The 27,285-nt window shown below is 40.6% G+C and overlaps 2 protein-coding genes across 4 annotated transcripts in view; one reads left to right on the forward strand and one right to left on the reverse strand.

Moving 5' to 3' along the window:
- CYP20A1 (cytochrome P450 family 20 subfamily A member 1) overlaps nt 1-9,909 on the reverse strand; it is a 46,199-nt gene extending 36,290 nt beyond the window's left edge. The window contains exons 1-4 of the mRNA XM_069075330.1: nt 9,704-9,909; nt 5,393-5,442; nt 2,723-2,889; nt 1,075-1,220 (exon numbers count right to left, since the gene is read on the reverse strand). Coding sequence (XP_068931431.1) covers nt 1,075-1,220; nt 2,723-2,889; nt 5,393-5,442; nt 9,704-9,775 — 435 coding nt within the window. The 5' untranslated portion in view covers nt 9,776-9,909. The remainder of the gene's footprint in view (nt 1-1,074; nt 1,221-2,722; nt 2,890-5,392; nt 5,443-9,703) is intronic.
- On the forward strand, nt 9,890-27,150 carry LOC138151726 (alpha-aspartyl dipeptidase-like). Of its 3 annotated transcripts, XM_069075332.1 has the most exons (8): nt 9,899-10,087; nt 12,618-12,706; nt 13,508-13,582; nt 18,152-18,231; nt 20,063-20,236; nt 21,715-21,774; nt 25,402-25,484; nt 26,804-27,150. In XM_069075332.1, exons 1-8 carry the CDS (start codon nt 9,981-9,983, stop codon nt 26,865-26,867), a joined length of 732 nt encoding a protein of 243 aa, XP_068931433.1. In that variant the 5' UTR covers nt 9,899-9,980; the 3' UTR covers nt 26,868-27,150. The 3 variants fall into 3 exon arrangements, with proteins under 3 accessions (XP_068931435.1, XP_068931434.1, XP_068931433.1); XM_069075334.1 differs by lacking the exons at nt 25,402-25,484; nt 26,804-27,150 and adding an exon at nt 20,661-20,811 and having other exon boundaries at nt 9,890-10,087; XM_069075333.1 differs by lacking the exon at nt 21,715-21,774 and having other exon boundaries at nt 9,896-10,087.
- The last annotated feature ends 135 nt before the right edge of the window (nt 27,151-27,285 follow it).

Below are 27,285 nucleotides of genomic sequence, written 5' to 3' on the forward strand. Positions count from 1 at the left end.
GCTCGGAGCGCGGTGTGCGTTTCACCTGGGGGGGCGGGGATGGTGCATACAGAGGGTACCGTAATGTAGCGTGTAGCGCAGGGGATCACCTTCACTACAGTAGCAATCTCAATAGGGCTTATTTTCGGGGGAGGGCTTATTTTAGAGGAATCTTACACAGTAAGGGGAGGGCTTATTTTCGGGATAGGTCTTATTATCGGGGAAACATGGTAGGTGGGTAAAAAAACCATGGCTGATGGAAGTGGCCAAAGAAATGAAGAATTATTCCCTTTCCGGGGCTAGATTCTTCTTCTGTACCAGGCTTTCTTGTTGATAGTCACTTCCCAAAGCTATCTCCTGTCTCAATTCATTTCCCAGAGAAATGTGTTTTGGCTTTTTTTTTTTTAAAGGGATTTGACCAATCCTTCCCTGTCTCTAATTTTGTCAAGCTTAAAGAACTTCTAACATACTACATAAAGGGGTAACAGCATGTAGATGCTTCTTTGTACTTTATTTAAGACCTTAATACCTTGCTGTCTCTTTTACCTACTCAAAATCTAGACTGGGGGAAAAACAATTGGTCAAAGGTCCTCATTGATTTCCTCTCTACTGCGTTCAATTATCTGTATCCCATAATTTGTGATTTCAAATAGGCATCCATCCTGTTTCCACTTCTTTGTTACTACAAAAATTGCTACTATGAATCCTTACTTTATTCCTTAAGCAAGCAGCTAGCTCACAAAAATAAAGCATTCTTACACATCTTCAAAATTTTCCATTTATCACACTCATCAATGACAAATTCTTACGGTTCTCAAATTTCTTTATATTTTTCATTTAGAACAGAGAAAAGTTCCTTCCCAATCTTACGATACTAGCTTGTGTACTTGAGTGTTAGATTTTTTAAAAATTATTCATAAACACAAACACTGAGATATGCAACAAAAGGGAATGATAATAACTAGACCAAAAAATCATCTATTTGGGTAAAAATGCAATTATTTTAAATTTTCAACTACTTAGAGACAGCTATTTGTGGAGTTATACATTTTATATCTATTGTAAAACCTAAGCTCAAGTTATATGCCACCTTACCTTGACCATGACAGCAAAATTACTCTGTAGAGACTTGTTCAGGCCATTTTCATAGAGTTTCTTCCTCATGTGATTCTCAACTGCATCCCCACCAAGACCAGATTGATACCTTAATAAAGGTTTTAGCATAGTTTCAAAAGGATGTGCTGAAACAGACAAACATAATACTTCTAAATAAGTAATCAAGATACTCACTTTTTGCAGTTCTGCACAGACAAAAAACTTAAAAGAAAAAATACTGCAGGTTAAAACATAACAATTTTTTCCCTCAGTTCTCTCAATTTTCTTTCCCAAGACTGAAGAGTTCCAAATGGAATGGAAATTGGCAAGGTTATTGGAACAATGACTAGGAACCCACTTAGGAGAGCTGTGTCAAATGTACTGAATTTTCTTCATAAGTGACTGAGAAGTCACTGTAGCAAAACAACAATAAAAAACAAAAATTGCTTTGCAGATTTTAAAAGGAATCGGACAATTTGAATTCAAATGCTAAGCGATTAAGAGGTTTTGCCTCAATTCAAAAATGAATTAAGAATTTATCTTTCATCTACTTCCACATTTACCTGTACTTAAAATTACAATTATGGATTTTACCCAACTAAAACCTAATCCAAAGTCATAAGTTTGCTTTGGGTCTCCAAGTACACTGTTCTTGGTGGGTAGATGATTTTTACCCTCATTAATGTCAGTAATCATTACACTGAAAAACCACTATAGGATTATTACAATATCATTCACTTTATACAAACTTGTTTCACAGAATTTTTAAATTAAGGATCAATAACATAGGACACTAAGTTGTTCATACAGCTGAATAACTTGATCTTAAGGAATTTTCACACTACAGTACCAAAGTGCAGCTTTTCTCTATTAGACATATAAATTTCCAGACAAAAATAGAAGGGCAGACAGAAGTCTGAGAATTACAGATGTTAAAAAAAAGCAGTTCCCAGACACAAGAAAAATGCCTGTGATTTGAAGAAGAGAAGGAAAAGGAGGATGCAAAAGCAGATATCTGTGAATGCTGCAAAGTTATAAAAATGATGCAAAAACATGGCCAGAAGTACCTCACGAAGCATGCCATAGACTTGGCAATCATCTTAACCTTTTCCTTCCCAAAACTTTTCAATTCAACATACTAAAGAATTTTTCCCCAAGGGAAAAGCTCTGATTTTATAAAAGAAAAGAAATTCACTTCTTTTTTTTTTTTAAGCAATTGGGGTTAAGTAACTTGCTCAAGGTTACATGGCCAGGTGTTTCTGGGTGGGTGCTAAGTGTCTGAGCCCGGGATTCGATCTCCAGGTCTTCTCAACACTGGAGCCGGTGCTCTTACTCACTGTGCTACCTGGCTGCCCCAAGAAATTCACTTCTTAGATAACTTTTCTAGAATGCATCTATTCACATACTAAGCTAGTATAATGAATATAAAGCATATTTACGAAGTACCTAAAATAACATTAATTTTTAAAAATACAACTATGAGTATGATTAATACTGCTATTCCCATTTTCAGAAATGACCACACTAATGTGCAAAGTCATGTATCTTTGATTTTTAGTTTAGTGTACCAAGCTTTCTCTTTAATGTAAATATACATTCATTACTTAACTATAGGTTAAAAGTATATAAGAAATAAAATTAAACTTACATGTCCTGTTGGGATTGATATGTTGCTTCAATGCATCAATAGTGCCCAAACTAACCACAAGGCGCCTGCCAAACCAGAAAGACACTACTGGCCCATATCTCTCATGGAGATTAACCAGGAATTCATGTAAACTTCCACTGTTTACAATATCTGGAAGATTTCCATCTCTGGTGGAAAAGCAAGATTTGGGCGGGGGGAGGAACAGTTGATTTAGCTTATTAGTCTCAAAAGGATTGCAAAAGTAATATAACCACAATTATGCTATATGAAATGATGAACAGGCAGATTTCAGAAAAACCTGGAAAAACTTACATGAACTGATGCTGAATGAGGGGAGCAGAACCAGAACACTGTACACAGCAACAGCAACATTATGCAATGATCGATTATGATTGACTTAGGTCTTCTCAGCAAGACAATGATTCAAGACAATTCCAAAAGACTCATGACAGGAAATACTATCCACATCCAGATAAAGAACTATGAGGTCTGAATGCAGATCAAAGCACACTATTTTCACTTTTTTATCCTGTGGTTTTTCCCTTTTGTTCTGTTTCTTCTTTCACAACATGATTAATGTGGAAATGTTTCACATGATTGTACATTTATAACCTATATCAGATTGCTTGCTGTCTTGGGGAGGGGTGGAAGAGAAGGAGGAAGAAAAAGTTGGAACTCAACATCTTATAAAAAATGAATGTTGAAAATATTACATTACATATAATTGGAAAAAATGAAATGCTACTTAAATTTTTTTTAATTAAAAAAAGTGATAACCAACTCTGCCCCTTCTGTGCTGTCAAGACACAATAAAGCTCTAGACAATTCAATCTCAGTGGGCTTCAGGATATGATTTTGTATCCTGGGGTGCTGGTTCCCTATTATATTCTCATCTCTACCTCCAAGTAAAGGTGTAGGTTTTAGATTACTATGCCTCAAACAATGGTTGTAAAATTGAACATTTACTTTTAATTCTATTTTATTAAGACTTAAACTAGATTAATACTCCCCCTTGCTGCTCCTTATCCTGGCCAGGTCACTTGGGTCATAATTCTATTCTTGGGTGTGTACTTCCACCCTTGTCTTTTGACTTGTACCCCCCCTTGTAACTTCACCCCTCTGCCCACATTCCAGAAAAACTTGCTTAACCTAAAGGTCAAGCTGATTCAATCAAAGCTGTTGAAGTCACCCCCAAATTCCCAGAATCACATGTCTATTCATGGTTCAAGAGGTTTTATAAGGGGGGTCTGAACAATGTAATACCAAGCTAATGTCGCCGGTTTTGACTTTCTAGCCAATAAGAATGCCTATGTTACTTGAGGATGTAATATCAAGCTGATGTCACAGGTTTTGACTTTCTAGCCAATCAGAATGCCTATGCTACTTGAGGTTTCACTCTGTCACCCTATACAGCACTATAAAACACCCTGCCAGCCTTCACTCTCACTCAAGGTCTTTGACTGTTGAGAAGTCACTGATCCCATTTACTGATTACAATTCACCTGGTTAATAAATTGATCCTGCTCTGATCTTAACTACTTCAGTCTACCTCCATTTCCATCAAGACAGGGTCTTTGTGCTACAGATCATCACAGACAACCAAAAAACTCTATTTAACACAATACCATCCCGCCAAAGACCTCCAGCCCCACCCACAAAATAGACACAGATCACAATAGGACCCTAGTCTACTAAGAACAGAACAACATGTTAACCCTATCCTGAACCAGTTTCTGTCCTTAGAAAGGGCATATTAGTGATACCTGGGGGAAAGCCATCTCCTTGGGTGGTCCTATGAAATACCCTAACCCCCATTAACATGTCAGGTAGGACAAGTGGTATGGCGGGAAGGAAGAACACCAGCCTGAAAGTCAGTGGATCTGGGTCCAGTCTTAATTGTCACTTGATCTTCTGTTCTTCACCTATAAAATGAGAAGGCTGGCCTGTGAAACTTCTGTGAAGGGGCTCTCTGGTCCTAAGATTCTGGGATCGTCACTGACTCTGCCTGCTAGTTGCTATGGAAGCTCCTTTGGAGAGAATGGGTGAGCAGGGCTCCACAAGGCTTTTCTGATAAGCCATCTAGTGCCCGTGGAGGCCTTAGGTGAAAACAGCTCTGCTCTGGGAGAGGCACATGCTCCCACAGTGGCCCGAGCCAAGCAGAGTACTACACATGTACTGGACAGCACCATTTCTGTAAGTGCTTATGTCCAAGACACTGACATTTCTATTTGTGATTAAATTGGAGCAGTTCTGACACCTGGGAATTTCAACAGTTAAAACCAGATAACAAAGTCACCCCACAACTCTTAAGCTTCCCTATCCTGTGCCCCTTTTTGTTTACTGTGTATTCCATGCTGGGGAAGAAAAATGAGGAACATTGGCCTGAGCAGTTCTTTTTCTTCTCTTCCCTCTAATGTTTTCCCCTTTCTGCATAATCACTACCCTAAGGACTACTTGAAGTAGGATCCTCTGGTTAGACATCCAGACAATCCTCTTCAGGTCTTTCTAGGATGCATCTTGCTAAGTGATAAAAGAGCAAAGAGACAAAGGAATGGTGGGATCTACAGACCTAATAATCTGAAAGAAAGAAGGGCATCAGAACAATGTACTTCTCTTGCAACTAACAACTACAAGTTGACCCTATTTGATGCCAAAGGAAGATGTACTTACTTTTCTTCAGTTGGAGTAATCCCAGGAATACCTGAAGCTTGTCTAGAAGCCTAAAAAAAAAAAGTAATTGTTTAAGTAGAAACTACTGTACTTACACTGTATAATCATTGCTGGCATTCCACGAACATCAAGCATTTTAATAAATGCTCAATAGCTCTACTATGTGCCAGGCACTATGTAAAATTCTGGGAATGCAAAAAGAGGCAAAGATGGCCCCTGCTCTCAAGAAGGCCACATTAATGCTAACACAGGAGACAACAAGCAAATAACGGTGTACATCTAAGACAGATACAGAGTGGACAGCCATTAATATCAGCGTAACTGAGCAAGGCCTTCTGCAAAAAGTAGGTGCTGGGCTGAGAACTGAAGACAACCAAGGAAGCTGGGAGGTGAAGATGAGGAAGGAGAGAATTCCAGGCATGGGGGATAGCCAGTAATGAGGAACAGAGCTGGAAAATGTGCAAGAAGGCCAGTGTGGCAGGATCACAGAGTAAATGGAAGGGAGTAAAGCACGAGAAGACCAGAAAGGAAAGGCTGTGATGATAAAAAAAAGATTTTATATTTGTTACTGAAGATAATAGGAAACCAGGGGGTGTAGTGAGTTGGAGGAGAGAGTGTGACACGGTCAAGTCTATTTTTTAGGTAAATCACTTTGACAACTGAGTGAAGAATGGAGTGGAGTCAAGCCAAATCAACAAGCATTTATTAAGCACCGACTATTTGCTAGGCTACTGTTGTTTGTCCTTCATTCTCAAAGAGGATCATGACATCAGGGAGGTGATACCATGACACCCAAGTGAGTTGGATTTAAGTGAGGAAAGGTCGCACAAAGTCACTAGCCTCACTTTCTCCTCTGGAACCATCTGGGTTCAGGGGCAAGATACAGATCAGGACAACAGGAGATAGCCCATTTGCCAGGCACTGTGCTCTAAGGGACAGAGTAAGAAGAGACTTAAAGCAAAGAGACCAACCCGAAGGTTATTGCAGTGGTCCAGATGTGGGGTGATGAGAGCCTGAAACAGGCTAGTGGTTGTGAGTGGAGAGGAGGGTTTGAAATGGAGATGCTGAAAAAGAAGAAATGACAAGACATAACAGACTGGACGGGTGAAATGAGTTCAAGAAAGGGCTGAAGATGGCAGTAACTTTGCCTCAACAAGAGGAGAGGTTCTGGAGTGGAAGATGAGTTCTGTTTTGGCCACAGAGATTTTGAGAGGCCTACAGGGAATTCAAGTGAAGACATCAAAAGGTAGTTAGCTAGTGATGGGAACCTGGAGCTCAGGAGAGAGCTTGATATATGAATCTATACTGATTTAGGAATCACTGGCAGAGAGATGTTAAATGAGGCCTTTGGAACTGATGACATCACCAAGTAAGATAGTATGGGACAAAGAAGAGGGCTCAAGACAGAATAACAACTCCTCTGATTGATGCAACACATCAGATCTTTTACTAAGCTTAAAAAGAAAGCAGTTAACTGAATAGAAGATATGATTTTTATTTCCCAAATTTGTTTTTTTCTATTGCAGAAGAAAAAAATTCATCTTGATGTTACTTGCTACTTCGTCACAACATAATTAAACTAAAATTTAGACAGATTTTCTTAACTTTTAAGGGGGAAGTTATTTCCAGCTGTTTGTTAGAAAGTAATTGATATGTCAAAAAAAAAGCCAAAAGTCTTTTTAAAAAAGTTTACAATCCCTTTGATTTACACAATCCACAATTGTTTTCTTTCACTCTGGCAACAAAGAAATGATTTAAATTTCTCTCTTTGCCCAAATTAAAAAAATGTTTTCATCATTTGGTTGGCTTAACAAAGTTCAAGTGTATGATCTTTTTGTTTCTCATATTGTATTTTGATGTCTATAATAAGATACACATTTCTTGTCCACCTATTCACACAGTACTGCCCACCTAACAGTCACAATTCTACGCAAGGATACTAATGAATGTAAGCTCCTTGAAGGTCAAGACTCTTTTTCCATTTACCTTTGTATCCCCAGTGCTCAGCACAGTACTTATAAATTGTAAGAGCTTGAAAAACAGTTATTGAATTGAAACAAATGAACAAAATGATTCTAAAATAAACTGAATGCATCATTCTCTGGTTTAACAAAATTCAGCAAATTTAACCCCAAAGAGTAGACAGGTAAAAGCATTGCCACATGGAAACTAATCAAATCAGCAATATGCAATTTGATTGTGGAAGAAAATTATTAAAAATGTAAAAAGCAAAACAAACAAACCCTCTTTTATCGCTACCTTCAACAAAAGGAATCTCCAAACACATTATATTTAAGCATATCTTTGTCCCCTCTCCTCCTAGGACACTGATGTTTTAAAAAAAAAAAATTGCACTAGAGCAGAAGGTCACTCCAATTTAAAGATTATTTACAAGGAACAAACCTTGACCAGGACTCCTATATTTGTATATTTTGGGTGGCAAAAGTAAAATTACATGTTCTTGTACCATTCATCTAGCTTGTTCTGAAATGAAAGTGTGCCCCTGCCCACCTTACTGCACAATTACTTGAAGGGACTTGTGAAGTAATAATACATTTTGAGCTTCTTAGATTGCATTTAAATTATTAACAAACATTTATTAAGCATCTACACTACATGCAAGACCCAGTGCTGTGGATATATGATATACAGGGTATAAGAAACAGTTTCTGCTTTAAAGGGGCTTAGCTAGGGAGTCAGGGCAACTAGATGAAAGTAAATAGAGTACCTGGCCTGGGATCAGGAAAACCTATCTTCCTGAATTCAAATCTGGCCTCAAACACTTAATAGCTATGTGACCTTGGGCAAGTCACTTAACCCTGTTTGCCTCAGTTTCATCATCTGTAAAATGACCTGGAGAAGGAAATGGCAAACCACTCCAGTTATCTCTTCCAAGAAAACCCCAAATGGGATCATGAAGAGCCTGCCACAGCTGAAAATGACTGAACAACAAAAGCTGGGGAGCCAGGATACCTACACCAACATATGATTATAATACAGTGTAGCATATGCTAAATTCAACATGAGTGGCATTAATCTTGTACGGAAGACCTCTTCTCTCAGGCACCTTCCCAACTTACAATGACAGCGTTCCCTCCCATTCTCTGCACTCACACTGCCACTACCCCAATCCAGATAACTAATTTTCTTTCCTCTGAACGATTGCCAACAGCCTTCTAAAGGTGTGCTGAAATGGATCGTCTCTTCCCCTTTCCTGAGGCTCAGCTGTGCCCATTCCGCTTCCCTGGGCGCAGACTGAGGCTCATTTTTCCAAGTTGACCAAACTTTACACTCCTCCCCAGGCTGTCGGGCGTCGGGGCTTTGGCACTGCTCCCCCTCCCCCCTCTGCCTCCGGCCATCAAGGCTCCAAGCGCCAGTCAAGGGGAGGGCTTTCTGGATCCTCCTCCCGCCCCGCTTCCGCGTTATTGCCACCTTCTTCCCCCCAGTCTTGTGCTTTTCTCTGTCTCGCCGGCGCTTAGTAGGATGCCTGGTACAAAGCAGGGGCTTAATAAACATTGATTAACTGATGGAAATGCCAAACCACTCCGGGATCCTAGCCAAGAAAACCCCAGATGGGGTCGGGAAGAACCGGACACGACTAAAACGCCCGAACAACCGAGACTGGGGGACGTGGCTGGGCGGAGAAAGCCACCCATTATTAAAGAATTAATATGGAAATCGGGGAAGACCTGGGTGCATCCCCACAGCTGGTCCTCACCGCGTGACCAGGGCAGGTCGCTGGAGGGCACTGAGCTCCGCTTCCTCATCTGTAAAATGGGGGCGACAACCTCCTCACAGGAAGTGCCATGATAATAATATGGCACCTTTCTCCTAACGGTTCACAGGAATTTTCAAGCATTTTGCTCACTGCTCCTCTGAGACAGGACAGGAGCCACCCCTCACCTGCGGGGGGTGGGGGGTAAGAACGGGAGTGGGATTGGGGCCACCTGCAGAGCCGAAGTGACTTTTCCCAAGCTGAGAGAACCACACCTGGGCACAGGTGTGTTCGGGCTCACGTGTATTCTGCCCGTCTTCCAGTTCAGCCACGCCGCAGGGGGGGAAAGGCCAGAAGTAAATTACAATCAGCTGGTGGGGGGGGGGGTCACCTCCCCTCGCCCGGGGGCCGGGGGAAGACCAGGGAGGAGCACGTGACCCCCGCCGCATCCGCCCATCCCCCTAGGGACAGCCCGACTGGGAAGCGAGCAACATGGCTGCCCCGCCCCAAGCATCCCGCTCCCCTTTCCTCCCTCCTCCCGCTGCCGCGCTGGCAGAGCGGGACGTGGGCAAGGCCCCGGGGGCACAGCGGGTTACCGGGTAGAGGTAGAGTACGGCTCCAACGAGGACCAGCAGGAAGGTGACAGCGAAGATAGCGAAGTCCAACATGGCTCAACCCCCCCACCCCAGTCCCGGGACCCCAGCCTGAGATCGATAGTCCTTCTCGGCCGGCGGCTCTGTGCCCTGTTGGGCCAGCCCCCGCCGGAGGGGTGGAGCCTCGCGAGGAGCCCACCCAGGGGCGGGGCCGCTGCTCTAGGACGGACGGCGCTAGGGGAAGGCGAGCAGTCGATCGCCGAACGTCCCGACAAGCACCATGGCATCCCCGCTTCCACGGCGCCTGCTCCTGGTGTCCAACTCGCGGCTGCACGGGGAGGGCTACCTGGCGCACTGCGAGGAGCAAGTGCGCAGCTTTTTCGGGGGGTGAGGCTCGGGGGGCGTCGGGGAGGGCCGCAGGAGTCTCCGCCCCACCGCCGGGATGGTCGGGCGAATGAGGGAGGCGGAAGGGAGTTCCCCGGGGGCGGGCGAGATTGTGGAGGGAACCCCGGCCCACCCCCACCCCCTGGGGAGCGCGCGGCCTCCCTGGACCTGGGTGGTCTTAGCCTGCGCCTCGGCAGAGCCCCACGGGCAGCCCAGAAGCGCCCGCCGCGGGAGGGCTCCCCTCACCTGCCCCGGAACTGGCATAGGCAGCATAGCCTCATCCTTGCAATGCTATGATAGTGACCCTTGCACCAGCGTAAGTGCCCTCGTGTTGTAGACGCCCGCTGAGGGTGGATGCCTGATGGAAGAAGGGAATTTACGTCTTCTTCCAGGAATTGTACTTTTGTTTCCCGTAGTTTAAGCATTGGTCCCCGTATCAGACCTGTTAACGTAGGAGAATCTTTGAATCTTGTTTGGAGATAACCAGGGCCAGTTAAATCAATTATGAAGATGGTATTGGAAGTCTAATTTCCTTCCCCTACTTCCCCTTCCCTCTTGAACACATACTGTCTTTTGTCTCTCCTCCTCCCAAGTCCTCCTCCCCCCAAAAAAGAATCCTGTACTTAATCTGAAACTACCGTGGAGTTTAATTTACTAGTGTCTGGTTATTGGTAAATCTGCCTTTTAAATTAAAGCAAGGGAATTCCCGAGTAGGATTTCAGATATAGAAGAGAGATATTCAGGAATGCAGGAAGGGTGTTACCAGATTCCTTGCTCTCCAGGAACTTAGTGGGAGGAAGTGGGGGAAAACAACTTGTACCAATAAAGCCTTGGTCGAAGTACAAGGGAATCTTGGACGGGAAAGTATTAGTGCCAGTGGAGAGGTCTCTTGCAGAATTCGGTGCTTGAACTGAGTTTTGAAGGAAACCAGGTTTTCCTCAAGGTGGATGAGCATTTCAAGCAAGGGTAAAACCCGGTGCAAAGGCAGAAAGCTAGGAGATGGAGCACTGTGTGAGGAATAGCAAGTCAGTCAGTAAGGCAAGTACTTAAGACCAGTGTTCTGAAGAGTTCTGCTTGTCAGGAGAGAGGGACTGATATAGTCAGATCTATGCTTTAGGAAAATCACTCTGGCAGCTGTGGGGGGATCCATTGGAGAAGGGAGTGATTTGGAGGCTGTTGCCTGAGATTAGAAAATGAAGACCTGCTGTAGTGTTGTGACTGAGTGAGGAGGAGGAGGAGAGGTATTAGAGCAGGGTTGTACAGAGAGAAATGAAGGGATTGTGGTCTAGATAGATCAGGGAGACACCTAGATCAAGATGACAAATGAACTGGGGAGAACTTGTGAGATCATCCAGTCACAGAATAAAGAGAAAATAGAAGGTGGCTCAGGATTGACCTGAAGGGTACAGATACAATGGCAGGGCACTGAATATGGGACATGAAGACACAGCCAAGAAGTCCAAGAAAGAGCAGTCACAAAAACCCAGAGTAAAGAGAACATCCTGTGGAGAAAAGAGAGTCAGCAGTGTCAAGCTGTCAACAGGCAGTCATGTCATGACACTTCTGTGAGAACCAGGTTCATTACAAGAGAAATGAACATGCATGTGATACCCTAAGAGTTCACAGTCCTTACAGAAGTTTGCACATTTATGACAGTATAATAAAAGGAGGAGGAGAAAACATTTCCACCTAAAGGGGCATGGTATGGGAGGGGAAAGGTGCAGTAAAGGGGGGAAAAAGACAAAACCCCTTCCGAAGGGGAGGAGCAAGGTGCCAGCAAAAGCCACATTCTTTTTCCTTTGGGAACTGCTAGACTATAAAGATAGAAGGGTCTGCTTATCTGCAGAGGACCCTATCTGCACAAGCCAGCCTGGCACAGACAGGCACAACACCTGTCGATTTCAAAGGACACACAGAGAGTCCAGCTTGGGATGAAAACAACAAATTATGTCAGCTCGGAGGTGGCTCGTTCTTGACACATTCAGGGCCTGAATGCTGTGGGTCCAGTATTTCTGGAAAATACAACTCAAAAGGACAAGTTCAAGGGACCTCTTAACAAGTGCAAAGGTTGAGGACTGAGAAAAGATCATTAGATATGGCAGGTAAGAGATTATTAGTAATTTTGGAGAAAGAAGTTTCAGTTGAGTGATAAAGTTTGAAGGCAGATTGCAAAGAACTTTAACATAGAGTATTTCATATTACCCATAGAGCAACCATGAGAGGTAACTAGAACAAGACCACTAATCACATTTCCCTAGATGGGTTGGGAAGAAGAAATCCTAAAATCACTCTTTACAAAAAAAGACAATAATTCAGCCCAAAATTTCAATACATTCTTGTATTTAAGATTTATTTACATACGATAAATATCTCACAAAGTAAAGGCTGGTTTTCAGTTTGATAAAGTAACTTCCATGTAAACAGACCCAAGCCGTGTATACTCTTAGGACAGAACCCAAATCTATTCATAGTGAGAACTAAGAAATATCATTGACTTCTAAAGTCCTGTGAAAATTTTGTTTTTTTCCCCCAGAAAAGTGAAGCGAGTTCTTTTTATTCCATACGCGCTTCATGACCGAGATGCCTATGCCAAAACTGCGAGAGAAAAATTTGAAAGCTTAGGTAAAAATCTACTTCTCTTATTGTAGACTTACCAGAGTGTTAGTAATTGCTAAATTTTAGTAATTCAACTCTAAGTTAAAATACCCACTTAGGTATCATGCCTGTGCAAAGCACTTTTAGAGCCCAGGTAGTTGGCACAACTTTTTAAGAATTGAACTGGTCTAATAATAGCTTTTTAGTTCCTTATTTTTTCCCTATTCCAAAATATAGGTGGGAACTTTCCTAGGAAATCTTTTTGTCCTCAGATGTCAGAATTGCTAAAAAGAATATTGCCTTCAAGAGGCAGCATGTATAGTAACTAGAGGTCACCTTGGAATCAGAAAGGGCTCAGTTCAGGGAGCCTAATACTGACACATACCTGCTGTGTAATTGCAGGTATGCCACTGAAACTCAGAGCCCCTGGTAATTTTCTAAGACTGTATAAATGAGTCACCAGGCAATAGGAAGAATTTTGGAGTTCCCCAAGTAGTTGAAATCACAAGTCTAGTTAAAAAGAAGAAAAAAACCCAACTCAAAAGAAGATAAAAACAGTTTTCAGGCACTTTCATGTACATCATCTCATTGTTAATAAGTCATTTTATAGATGAACACACTAAGGCCTTATGGAGTTCACTTACCCCGAGATGCCAGAAGCCCTGGTACTGAGGTCTAATACTTCAGCTGTATCAGAAAGCTGTCCCTTTGCTAGTGGTTAAGCTCAGAGCCTTCCCCTGCCAATTTCTAATGATTGAAAATGTTGCCCCTTTTTTAAACAGAAGTCATATCATATGTGAATAAATCAAATTCCGTTTTGAATTTAAGGATATGGATTAGACAGCATTCATGAATCTTCTGACCCTGTGGAAGCTGTAATAAAATCTGAAGCCATATTTGTTGGTAAGTCTGGTAAAAATCATTCTGCATCTATAGTTTCAAAGGCTTAAGCTTTTTAAATTTTGTTTTCAAAAGTTCCGAATTATAATAGGTCTTTATTTAAGAAGACAGTTACATGTCTAAGACAAGAACAGGAGCCATGGCCAAGGTAAGACTAAAAAAAGGCCACTGTATGTAATTTCAAGTTATACTTAGCTAGCAGCTTCTAGATAGAAAGGTGTTAGGCAGTTTTGTTCTACTGTAGGAGTAAAATGTAAAGTTATTTACTGATTAGAGACAGAAATTTTATACCTTTAACTTAGAACTTGGAATGTGATATTCCAAAAGGCAGAGTATATAGGCTTATAACTGAGCATAATTTATTCAGCAAAGCAATGGATTTTTAATGAAATAGAGTACTTACATTATAATATGGAGTGATGATATGTATGGCCTCTTCTTTGTTTTCTTTTTTTGGGGGGGAGGGGAAGGTAAGGCAATTGGGGTTAAATGACTTCCCCAAGGTCACAGAGCTAGTAAGTGTTAAGCATCTGAGGCCAGATTGGAACTCAGGTTCTTCTGACTCCAGGGCTGGTGCTCTATTTATGGTACCACCTAACTGCCCCTATGTGGTTCTAAATGTTATTAGGGGAGCCTTGAGGGAGTCTAATTACACAAATTCTGGGAGTGGTTCTTTTGTGCCCTGCTGATCTTAAAAGAACAATGGAAAGGGACAGAAAGAAATATACAGGGGAAGGAGAGGATAGTTAAGGAAAATTATCTCCCATGATCTGGGGTGCATAAGTAGAAGGCTATAAAAATAAAGGAGGAAAGGATGAGGGAAATGACTGACACTTAAATCTCACTCTCATCTGAACTGATCAAAGGAGGGAAGAACAGACATAGAGCTGGATAAAAAATACATTTCATTCAACAGGGAAAGGGGAGAAGGGAAATTAGAAGGCTAGATCAAGGGAGGGATTCATCCTAAGTAAAACAAATGCTAAGGATATCCAAAAATATTTCAGCTTTCTAGAAATATAGGTAAAGAATTGGAAAACGAGTGGGAGAGGTGTGTAAACATTAATCGGAGATTATCTGAACAAGTTGTATATAACCTGATGGAATGCTGTAGTATTATATGAAATGATGGAAGGCTTGGTTTCAGATAAACCTGGGAAGATTTGTGTGAACAGTACAGAGTATAATGAGCACACGAGGAGAACAATTTATACAAAGACGATAACTTTGAAAGACTTAGAAACTTTGATTAGCATACTGACCAACCACAATTCCAGAGGACTAATGATAAAACATGCTCCCCACCTCCTGATAATAGGGATGAAAGACTCTGAGTGCAAAATGAGACTTTTTATTTTTAAACAGCCAACATGAAAATTTGTTTTACTTGATTATACATGTTTGTAGTAAGGGGATTGTTTTTCTTTTTCAGTTAGAGGAGAGGGAAGTGAGAATGTGGGGTAGGACAAATTTTTGCTGATTGAAACAAAAAAATATATATATTTTTTGCTTTTTAGAAGGCAATTGGGATTAAGTGACTTGCCCAAAGTCACATGGCTAGTAAGAGTGTCAAGTGTCCAAGGCTGGGTTTGAACTCAGGTCCTCCTGATTCCAGGGCCAGTGCTTTATTCACTGCACCACCTAGTCTCCTCAATAAAGGATTTTTTAAAAATGTATTCCGCCTCCTACCGGGAAAGTGTTGGACTTGGAGTAGATTTTCTAGAAGGGTGGGTGGGAGGGAGAAAAGGCAGATTTTTGTTGATTAAAAAAAAAATTAAGGAAGTTCAGTGTAAGGGTCCTTATAAGAGGTCATCTTGTCCTACCACCAAAGAACCACAAGGAATCAACTGACCTAAAGCCATAGAACTGACCCACATCTTGAAAAGAATCTTTTGAATAAACTATACTTCATGTTGAATTGGAAAAGTATGTTCTAATCAAAATCTAGAGAACTAGGAATGTTAAGCTGTCTTATGCTAGATAGCAAGGAATATCTAGGAATCTTGCCAGATTTTACCTGGGTGATTGTTTTGTTAAATTGTTCTAGAAGAATTTATTTTACGATTCAGCACTTTAAAGTCAGATATTTTAGTAGGATTAAAGAAATGTTTCAGTCAAATGGAAAATTCATAGAGATAATTTGGTTCTCTGGTGAAGCATCAGTCAGTCCATCAGTATTTATTAAGTACCAGGGATACAATGCAAAGAATGAAGCATTACCTGCTTGCAGTGAGCTTACATTCTGAAGGGAGAGGCAACAAGAACACAAAAATATACACAGCATATTAAATACAAGAAGGGAAGGCATCATGTATGGGATGGTGTTTGGGGGTGCTAAGAGGTTGAGATGAGGAAGTAATGCCCTTGAGATGCAGGATGTGTGTGAGGACAAGAAAACCAGAATTGTTTATAATGTGACCTTTTGTATGGAGGTCATCAGGAAACTCCCATTTGGAATGCCATGTGGTAGTGTGAGAAGTTAGTTTCCACTGAATTTCTTCCAGAAAGCTTTCTACTTTTCCCACTATGGAGTAGTAACACCCCAGTAGGGGGCAGCTGGTCTTGGAATCAGGAAGATCTGAGCTCAGATGTGGCCTCTTACTAGCTGTGTGACCCTGGGTAGGTGTAGCAGCAAGCACCCCAAGCATCCTCAGGGTTGCTGCCACCACAGATTCTTGGATCTGCTTTGTTAAAGGAAAGCAACTCAAAATGGGTTAACAAGCTTACTTTAATCAGTCAGACATATATCATTTACCTTGTTCAGAGGAAAAAGGTAAGCACCCCAAACTTCAAAGTATACAGGCAGAATTATCAAGACAGAAACAGATCAAGTAGACAGCTTTCCAAACTGTCCTGCCATTACATCTATACCCAGTCAACATCTGGGTTTCAACATCTGGGTTTTTCAAAGGCGGGGGGGGGCCCCCCCTCCGGACAACAGCTTCCCAGAATCCATATCAAATCACAGAACACTTCTCAAAGTGAGCCCCCAAAACAAAGCCTCAAATCAGGGTTTATATAGCCTTCTCCTGGCTCAGAGAATGTAACAACCTTATTGACTCACTGGCCAATCAAGAAGTATCTACTGAAAAACAAGCCTCCCACCCCAGGCTCCAGGTGCACTTTAGCCTAGGGGCAGGGAAGATCTTCAAATTTACATTCTCATTACAGTAGATCACTAAACTCCTATTTGCCCCAGTTCCTTATCTATAAAATGGGGGCAGACTGGAGAAATGGCAAACCACTACAGTATCTTTGCCAAGAAAGCCCCGTGGACTTCATGATAAATTTGAAGACACCACAATAGTTGGTATCTTTGAATATCAAAGACTGGTTACAAGGCTCAGTTGCTTCTGGGTCTTGGGTAGCTAGTCCATTCCCATGTTCAGGTTAGCTCTTTGTTAACCATCATTGTTCTTCAGTTGTGCCCGAGTCGAGTCTTCGTGACCCCATTTGGCATTTTCTTTGCAAAGATACTGGACCGGTTTGCCAATTACTTCTCCAGTTTATTTGACAGATGAGGAAACTGAGGCAAACAGGATTAAGTGATTTGCCCAGGGTCACACAGCTAGTAAATGTCTGAGGCTGGATTTGAACTGAGGAAGATGAGTCCTTGATTGCAAGCCCAGGGTTCTATCCACTGCACTACCTAACTTCTTACTCTTAACAATTGTCTGGGAGTTTTGACGATTACTGTTCTGTAGTATACTTTGAGATCTGTACTGCTAGATCACCTTTATTCCTACTTTCTTCTCCCATCATTCACCTTGAGTTTCTTGACCTCTTGTTCTTCTAGATGAATTTTACTGCTTTTTCTAGATCTGTCAGGTAGCTCTTTGGTAGGGCATTGAATGAATAAATGTGTTTATTGGTTTACCCAATTGTGACTAAGTAATATCCTCCAATTATTTGTGTCTCTCTTTCTCTAGAATGTTTTGTTTTCATATTGCTCAGTAAGTGAATAGTTTTTTTATACATTTGATAGTTATTTTGGTTGAAATTTCTTTTTCTTAGAGGGTAGTTGTGAGGATTGATTGATCAAATGAAATAATATTTTGTAAGCTCTTAGGACAATGCCTGGCACATGTAGACAATTAATAAATGCTTAGTCCTTTCTCTTTTTCCTTCCTTGATTTGGCTGTGTAGTATTTCTAGAAAAAAAGAGTGGTGTCAGTGGTTATCCTTCCCTTAACTTGCTCTTGGAAGCATAATCTGAATCAGCTCTGGTAGCCCTGTCAGCCCTACTTCTTTCTCCTCGGGCCTAACTCCAGCTCCTTTTCTTGGTTTTCCTTCCGATTGGGCAAGGTTTGTGTGACGTAAGCATTCAGATGTTTGTTGCTTCGGTCTTCTCGCCACCATTCAGACTGAAGAATTTACCTTCTTAGGTTGGAGCAGGATGGGAGGACATGGACCGACTCCTCCCCAAGCTAATAGCTAAGCTCTGTTCATGTGTCCCAGTCTTTGTCATCGGTTTTTGGGCCGTTCTCGTTGGCTGAGGGCTCGTTGAGAGTATCACAATTTCAGTATTTTTATTTAGACAAAGTAAAATGTATTTTGCTTCTTCCCCTACAGGTGGTGGCAATACTTTCAGACTTCTAAAGATATTATATGATTTAAATCTGATTCCTGAGCTCAGGAAAAGAGTCCTACATGTAAGTTAATCTAAATTGATTTGCTAAGGTTACAATTAAAGTAATTCTATGGCTATCTTGCTATTTGTTTTTCTATGTCTTCTTTCCCTTTAAAAATAAATGAGCTGTCACATTTTAATCTCTTCTTATGGGCAAAATCAGATATCACCAGCCAAATCTAAAGGAATGTATTCTAGCACTAATGATAGATGTGGCATTATTTATTATGTGCTTATGGAGACAAGACTGATATAAGAGATGATAGAAGCTAGTAATTTGAATACCCTTTTAGAAGGGCCCTCAAGAGCTTATTGATACCTAGTACAACATGTTGATGAACTTCAGAGGCACTTTCAGAATTATAGGAATTAAAGTGTTAGATGAACTGAAAAATATTGTTGATAAAATGTCCTTTTTGTTATATTTGAGATGGGAATTGACACAAATGAGATTGTAAAGAATTCCAGGCACAGGATTGTACTACCTTGATTTCTGCATTCTACAAAATAGAATATAATTCTCTGAGGGCAAGAAGGGCTGAAGAGAAAAGAATATGGTTAACCCAGGGATATTTATAGTATTATCAAAGACCTCCGAGACTCTGAAAAAGACTTTTCATGAAAATAATAATCACTTCCACTGAATTGAGGTCTATTATTAAGTTTGCTAAGGGCTAAATAGTTTCTGGTGTCTTAATAAGAATATCCAGAAAATAATGGAAAGGAGCAAGACAGCCAATTTTCCACTATTTCCTTTTCTCTCTCCTTTCATAGATGAAAATACTGCCCCAGAAATTCCTGCCTTGCATTGTAACCCAAGAGCTACACACTTTTGCAATAAAAAAGAAAAGGGGAACTTCTTCTCTAGTTTTCTTGGGGCCCTTTATGACATCTTTTTCCTCTATTGAAAGCCAGTTTTTCAAGTTTTATGATAATTCAACCTAAATCTTTGCTGTATTTCCAGTCATATCTTGTAGAAACTAGGGAGAACTGATATTTATTCTTTCCTTCCCTTCAGGATTGTTGCAGATAACTATGGGTCTGGTGTGCTTTTTTTAAAATTCTAAGACAAATATCCCTTTATAATTTGTGCCAACACAAACAGCTGTGGCAAATGTGATATGACACAAGGTTCAGCTAGCTTTGAGATCATGACTGGTGTATTTGTTGCTTTGGGGTAACTGTAAACCCAGAGACCAGGCTCGACAAAAGTCACAACTTTACTCTCTGGTTCTTGGTGGACCCAGACTATCCACCAGCAGGTAATATTTTCACGTTTGCTCCATAGCACCTAAAAGCAGTTCCATAAATGAGATGTGCCTTCATTTCAAATTTAGGTGTAGTTTTTACTGAGAAGGCCCTGTGAACATTGACTCAAAAGTGCAACAGGCTGTGACATCTCATGGTGCAAGTGGTGTTGTCAGGCTCTGGTGGCAGAAGAGACAAGAATGCATAACTATGATTTACCTTTCAGATGTCCGGTTCAGAGCATTTGATTCAGTGAAGTGCCCTACAGGCTTGTAAGAGGGAGCTCTCTGATGTGGGATCAGTGACACCTCAGTTACGTGTGCCTTTGTGCCAGCGTTCAGGGCTGTCAGCTCCTTGCTTCAAAGGGAGTCTCTCTCTTCCTTATTCCCAACTATAGTAGCATTGTATGTTTGGCCAAGGATGTAGAGAGATTTCTGCTTCCTCAGAAATACGCTTTTCTCTTCAGAATTGTAGATACTTCTTAGAGACTAAACTTCCTGAGCAGTCTGTGTTGATACTGGTTGGTTCTTGGTAGTTTTGGGTCCCTCACTCATGGCTGAATATATGACTTGTGTTCTTATATCAGAACTATGTGTCTCTTTCAGGCAGGCATTCCATACATGGGTTCTAGTGCTGGAACAAACATAGCCACCATCAGCATCAATACAACCAATGATATGCCGATTGTGTTCCCACCTTCATTAGAGGCTTTGGGATTGGTTCCTTTTAATATTAATCCCCACTACCTGGATCCAGATGTCAATAGCACACATATGGGTGTAAGTAGTTCATTACAGATTTTCATATTGGCTAAAGCAACCATAATGTAGATCTTTACATATACAGTTCACACTTGCTGATATTACTTGAAGTGCAAGTGAGAAGAGATGGTATTTGAAACATGGAATTAGAAGGCTATCCCACAAAAGCATTATAAGGGAAAGGCTTTTTTGTTCTCCAGCTTCCAATCCCTTCCCCCTACTCCTTGAAGCATAAGCAAGCTCTTGAGGGAAATTTAAAGAAAAGTAGAATAACTGGCCTCAGCATTTCAAAGTGCTTTTGAGGAATTTGCAGTTATTCTGGGGAACTTGGAATGTGGTGCATTTGTGTACGAGGTCTTAATCAGAAACATTTTCTTAAATAACTATAAGTTAAAAGTAACAAAAAACCAGGAGAAATCGGTTGTTTATTCCTTGCCTTTAGGAGTATTGTACAAATAAACAAAGAAAGTGGGTATTGTCACCGAGGTCATTATTAACTGCCTCTGGTAGAACAAAGTTCATTGGCTCTCGGTCCTTAGCAGTCAAGACATCAGTGAAACACACTCACTAATCTCACGGAGTGAGATACACAGGTATGGAGATTGCCATACCCCACTGTGGCATCTATTTCTCTCTTAAATTCTTTCCATAGATGGCAGACCAATAAGCATTTCCATCTGACAGATGGTGTTTTACCAAGAGAATTGGCATTTGGTTGAAACTGATAATCTTTAGGACATAATGCTTTTCTTTAAGATGTTTTCATTTGATCGAGTTTAAGCAGAAAAACCTTCCTCAGTGCCTCCTGAGAATAGAAATCAGCACAGGCAGTGGTCCACAAGAGGAGTGTAGAGAGGTGTGTAAAACAAGGGCCTTGTGTAAGGGTAGAGCGCATGTGTTTAGTTAACACTATCAGGCCTATCAAAACCAAAGTATTTACAGAAGAGAAAACAGACTCTGGCTGAGTGACTTGCCCAAGGCTATGTGGCAGGTGCCTTCTACACTCAGGAATCTCAGCCCCATCTCCCTTTCCTTACTGCTATGTCTCCACAGGTGCTTTACCTATATGCTTTAGTTCTTCAATTGATAGCAATGCTAAAGCTGTTTGACAAGTGAAGAAAGCTCTGTAGAAAGGCACGAGGGACTTATTTTTTGTTGCACATGTTATTCCAGCCATTAAATTTTGTGGGTGGGTTGAGTTAGGTCAGAGCATATTATGAAGCAAGCTTCATTTGAAGACAGTAATGAGAAGAGAATGACTTCACAAGGGCTATTGAGGGAGTCATTGAGGCTTTCCCACGATCTTTCTCAGATTCCAGGCATCCTTCAGTGAGTGGTATGACAGCCCCTCCCCACTGACCCCTGAGGCCTTTTGTTCCACTAAGCCAAAAGGTTCCTGTGAGGAAACTCTTAGGCATCTGGGGGCAGGAAAAGCTAGGAATGGAAATACTATTGGATCCACTTTCTTAGTTTTAAAAAATGTTTCCCTTTTGTAGGAGACACGTGAAGAACGGATTCTTCAGTATCATGAGGAGCCAGACACCCCTCCAGTACTGGTATTGTCCACATTTAACGTCTCTGGCGAATTACAGATAATACTCCACACACAATTAGTCATCCCAGAACTCTGCTGGATTTTGTGTTTTGTCTCTTAGCTTTTCTGCTCTTTCCCCTCCATTCTTTTCATTCTTGTACCGCTTCACTTTTTCTCTGCCACCTGACGTTACACTCCAATAAGAAAATCAGCTTTCTTTACAAGTGATGATGAGATACTGAAGGGGAAACAGGAGCAAGAAAACAGCAGCAGAGGCTTCAGTAACATTAGAGAGACCAGGGGTGACTTGGCAGATAAAGGTCCATAATAATCAGTGATAATACTGGCTTACTTGAGATCATCACTTGGCACTTAATCTTATAAAAATTCCCTTTAAAAGGAAAAAAGGCTTACTTTCCATATCAGTCTTTTGAATCTCTTCCTTTGTGTCTCTCCCTGTATCACATCTTATTACTTGCACTTTCTCTGGGTAGGTACTACAGCCAGATGTAATATTTCAGGTTAATACTTACATTAGTTCATATTTGCAGTTCATTTTCCACCATAAGAGGAAACAGTGTAAAAGGCACTGAATCCCTGAAATGTGTCCACTGAACAAAATGATAGCTTCTTTTCTGCCCTTCAGAAAGTCTACGCCTCTGGGGCCTCATTGTAGCATAGTGATCCTGGGCTTTCAGAAAGGGAGGTGTTGACAGGATTGCAAAGAGGTCAATAAAAATGAGGTTTGAGAAAAGGCAATTAAATTTAACAGTTGAGGTGATCGGTAACTTTTGAGAAAGCAGTTTGAGTCCAAATAGGATTGGAAGCCGGATTATCAAGAACTGAGAAGTGAGTGGGATGTAAGGAAATGGACACAGTTAGTATTGTTGGCACTCTAGGAATTTAGGTGTGAAAATGAGCCATTACATAAAGTAACCTTGGTGGAATGGCAGAATCAAGTAAGATTGTTAAAAATTAGTTTTTGACATTCATTTAAAAAAATTTTGTATTCCAAATTCTCTCCCTCAAGCCCCACTGAGAAGGCTGGTAACATGACACCAGCTATACATGTGAAGTCATGCAAAACATATTCCCATGTCAACCGAGTGAGTTTTTGAAGCATAGAGGCCTGTGCTTGTCAGCATTGAGCAAGGAACCAGTAGCTGTAGAGACTGACAATTAGCAAAGAGGCAGTTTTGGGAGGAGGAAGCTCCCAGGGGATAGGACCAAGAGTACAGGTGAGTGGTTGGCCCTCTTCGAAAGTAGAGACAAGAACAAAGGAGAAGAAAAGGGAGCTCATGATAGGTGACCTCAGTGTTTTCAGTAAAGTAAGAAATAAAAACTGCTATGTAGTAATGAGGTTTATTAAATTAGATGAATTTGTAGTGAACCAAATCTGCACATTTTATGACTTTCTCTAGGAGTATCACACAGTATGTGAGCAGGTATAGAAAAGGAAGATTGTAGGGAGGATCCTGGGTTTGGCGAGATGTGACTGATGATGGAGGCAACTGGGATAGCAGATCCTTTTCAGATTATAGCTATGTATCTTAAATGGATAAATAGTTTTTCAGGCAGAGATGCAGAAGTTCTCTGAATAAAGGTCTTTCTTTCCTTAGGATTTTCCCTTTTTTGAGCTTTCATGGTTGCAGTTACAGAGATGGAGCATTGATATGTTCTAGAATTGGCTGCTATGTTGGAATTTAGTGAAAAATTCACAGAACAAAGGCCATAATGACTACAAAGTAATTATCCAGGCAAACAGCTATAATTCAAAAACAAGATGCAACTTTTCTTTTACTTATTCTGAAGAACCATTCCTTCTTTTTTTTAGCTTTATCCTTCCTTTTTAAAAATTTATTTATTTCTAGTTTTCAACATTCATTTCCATAAGATTTTGAGTTACAAATTTTCTCCCTGTCTCTCCCTTGCCCTCTACCCCAAAATAGCGAGCCTACTGAATGCCCCTTCCCCCAGTCTGTTCTCTCTTATATCCTCCTCCATCCACCTCCTAGCTTTCTAATAGGGGAAGATGGATTTCTATACCCCAGTGCCTGTATATCTTATTTCCCAGTTGGCATGTAAAAACTATTTTCTTAACATTTGTTTTTAAAACTTTGATTTCCAGATTCTTTCCTTCTCTCCTCACCCACCCCCACTGAGAAGACAAGCAATATAGGTTGCACATGTGTAGTTACACAAAACATTTCCATAGTAGTTACATTGTGAAAGACTAACTATATTTCCCTCCATCCTATCCTGACCCCCACTTACTATTTTCTCCTTTGACCCTGTCCCTTTTCAAGTGTTTGCTTCTAACTACCCTCTCCCCCAATCTACCCTCCTTTCTATCATTCCCCTACTTATCCCCTTCCCCCCTGCTTTCCTGTAGGGTAAAATACCCAATTGAGTGTGTATGTTATTCCCTCCTTAAAGCCAAATTCAATGAGAGTAAGGTAAGGTTGATTCATTCCCTTTCGCCTTCATGCTCTTCCCTTCCATTGTAACAGTTTTCTCTTGCCTCTTTTATATGAGATAATTTACCCCAGTCTATCTCTCCCTTTCTCCTTCTCCCAATATACTCCTCTCCCCTTAATTTTATTTTTTAGATATCATTCCTTCATATTCAACTCATCTTGTGCACTCTATGTATACATGTTTATACACACATATATCTATATACATATACCCTGCTATATGCACATATACATATATATTCCCTTCAACTATCCTCATACTGAGAAAAGTCTTGAGTTACAATTATTGTTTTTCCATGTAGGAATGTAAATAGTTCAACTTTAATAAGCTCCTTATGATTTCTTTTCCCTGTTTACCTTCTCATGCTTCTCTTGCTTCTTGTATTTGAAAGTCAGATTTTCTATTGAGCTCTGGTTTTTTCATCAGGAATGCTTGAAAGTCCTCTATTTCACTCAATGTCCATATTAGAACCTTTCTTTCTATTAAGAACATGGAAGTAAAGCTAAGACAGTAAGTTATGGCCACCATAACTATATTCCCACATCACTTTTTACCCAACTCATATCCTTGATGTCAGTGAAGTAGGTCCTAGAGCAGGGGTGGGGAACTTGCAGCCTCCAGGCCACATGTGATCTTCTAGGTCCTTGGGTGCAGCCTTTTTACTGAGTCCAAGTTTTTAGAACAAATTCTTTTAGGGGATTTTTTTCTGTGAAGTTTGAATATAGTCAAAGGATTGCCCTTGAGGACCTAGAGGACTACATATGGCATTGAGGCTGCAGGTTCCCCACCCATGTTCTAGAGAGTCCTGTACCAAGTCAACAGGTGTTTCTTATCCGAGAACAGCTACAGGTTGGATGGGAAAACTTTGGATCTAGAGGGATTCCTTGTTTCTTTCAGGAACCCTTCTTTAGCAGAACATCTCACAAGCTTGCAGCCATTCTCAGTCATTCTCTCTGTCTTTCCCTCCTTGATGTTCCCTCTACCTCTCCTCATCCCCCGTTCTCCTCATTGTCTGGAGTATGGGGTTCCCGTGGCTGAGGACATGGTAATTTGGTGACATATCCTGTCATCCCCATAATAAAAATTGATCTTTTTGCAATACAGTAGCCACATTTTATTTCCCAATCTGAGACCACTGTCAGACTTATCATGTTAAAAATTTTTAATGAAGGGTTTACGTGAAGGATCGATGCTACTGGTGGAAGGAAACAAAGCTACACTTTTAGGAAGAAATAAAGCTCGGCTTTTTCTGAGGTACAGTTAAAATTTAATTTTACAAAATGCTTATTTTTAAATAAATACAAGTTATTTTACATAGCTTCATTAAATAACTGATCAGGGATCCAACCTGTCACATGTCATCATGGCACATGGCTCTAGGGATGGCAAAGCCCATTCATGAGATGCTAGCACTTTTTCAAATTTACTGTCCCATGCTGCCTTTTCCATGCTACTTGGCAACAACCATTAGTCTAGGAAAAGCTACAACCAGCCAGCCTGATTCTGATGGAAGTAATTGGGTCACTGGAAGAAATTGAAACTTTTCTTTCTGCAGGGTACCAAGGGCAACAGGTAGTAAAGTCTAATGTGGTTGTGTGTCTGTCTGCTCTTTGAGATGTGGCTTGTTGGCACCTCTGTGACACCACCTCCCCCCCCCCCCCCAGGCTTTTTTTGCTGTAGACAGTTGGCCCCAAGGAAGGAGACCTGTGTTCAGTAAAATCCTGAAATCAGCTAGCTCATTTGGCAACATTTAGTTTTGGGCATGTATTCATGTTGTACATATATGTGTGCATATGTATACATATAAAAAACTAAGTGTATATTATATATGTACTTATAAGCATATAAATTATATGTTAAAGTTAGATAATTAGTGAAGGTAAATTAATGTATCATTAGACCTTATCTTTCAATCACTAGTTAGGGATGGAGCTATCAGTAATTAGGTAGTAATTATTCCTAAGAGGAACCTACCTCTGTACATATGAAACTTTAAGGAGATAGGCAATGTTTATGGAAGGGATTTTAATAAATCATTAGTAATGAGTAGTTTTTACTTGAAAAGCTTTTTTCTGGTCACTAGAAAATTTTATCTAAAAAGCAGAAACCTCAATTCAGGGTTCTCTCCAATTAATTGTGATATATAAATTAGTTTATTGGGATAAAAATAACCATAATGGGCTAGTTACTTATTGCTACTGTTTCATTGTATAATTAAATATTTATTTTCATTCTGACTTTCAATAAATAAATATATAATATTCATAAATATTTATTTATGAAATATCATTGTATAATGAAAATAAATTGTAATTTATATTGCAGTGAGTTTCATTTAACTGAAAGTGTCTTTAGACTTGCTTATTCTCCTAGGGCATGGTTTTTATTAGCTTTAGTCCTAAGAACAAGGCCCAGCCATTAATTTCTCAGAACCATATTTGGATTTTTATTAACATAGGTACTGATTTAGATTCTAAGGCTGCCAGATAAAGCAGTAAAACCATAGTACTCGTAGGCTACATAAAGCTTGTCTTCAGAGATATGTTACTGTTGTCTTTCTGTTTGGAATCTAGAGGTCAGACACCAACAGAACATGAGCCCGGAGCTGACTTCAGTTTTCTCCTTACTGGTTCTTAGAAGCTACCGGCTTTGCCAGAAAAGAGCATCAATGGTGTTAGTGGTGAAACAATCAAAAGAAGATTGCTGGTACAAGTCAAGGAATCATAAAACATTAAACTAAATACAAATCACATGAACCTGGCTTAACCTTAATTTAACCAAGATTGCTATTCCTCTCTCCCCACCCCCCAAAAAAAGGTCCCACGTGCTATTTGGCAATAGCATTTTTGCAGCTATGACTTTACTTTAGAGAATGCATCTTTTTAAAAATAAATTGTATAATAAACTTTGTTTATGTTAACATACTTGTGGACATTTGGGAAAAGGCATCATTTATGTTTTGTTCACTAGTAGGATGAGGGCACACAAACTTTGTCTAAACTTTGATCTCAAAAGTACCAATACTTAATCCATGGCAGATGTGCACTCAAACACC

Source organism: Petaurus breviceps, unplaced genomic scaffold (genome assembly GCF_028583685.1).
Source record: "Petaurus breviceps papuanus isolate PSGF00001 unplaced genomic scaffold, PetGlider_PUasm1.0 90903, whole genome shotgun sequence".
Classification (NCBI taxonomy): domain Eukaryota; kingdom Metazoa; phylum Chordata; class Mammalia; order Diprotodontia; family Petauridae; genus Petaurus; species Petaurus breviceps.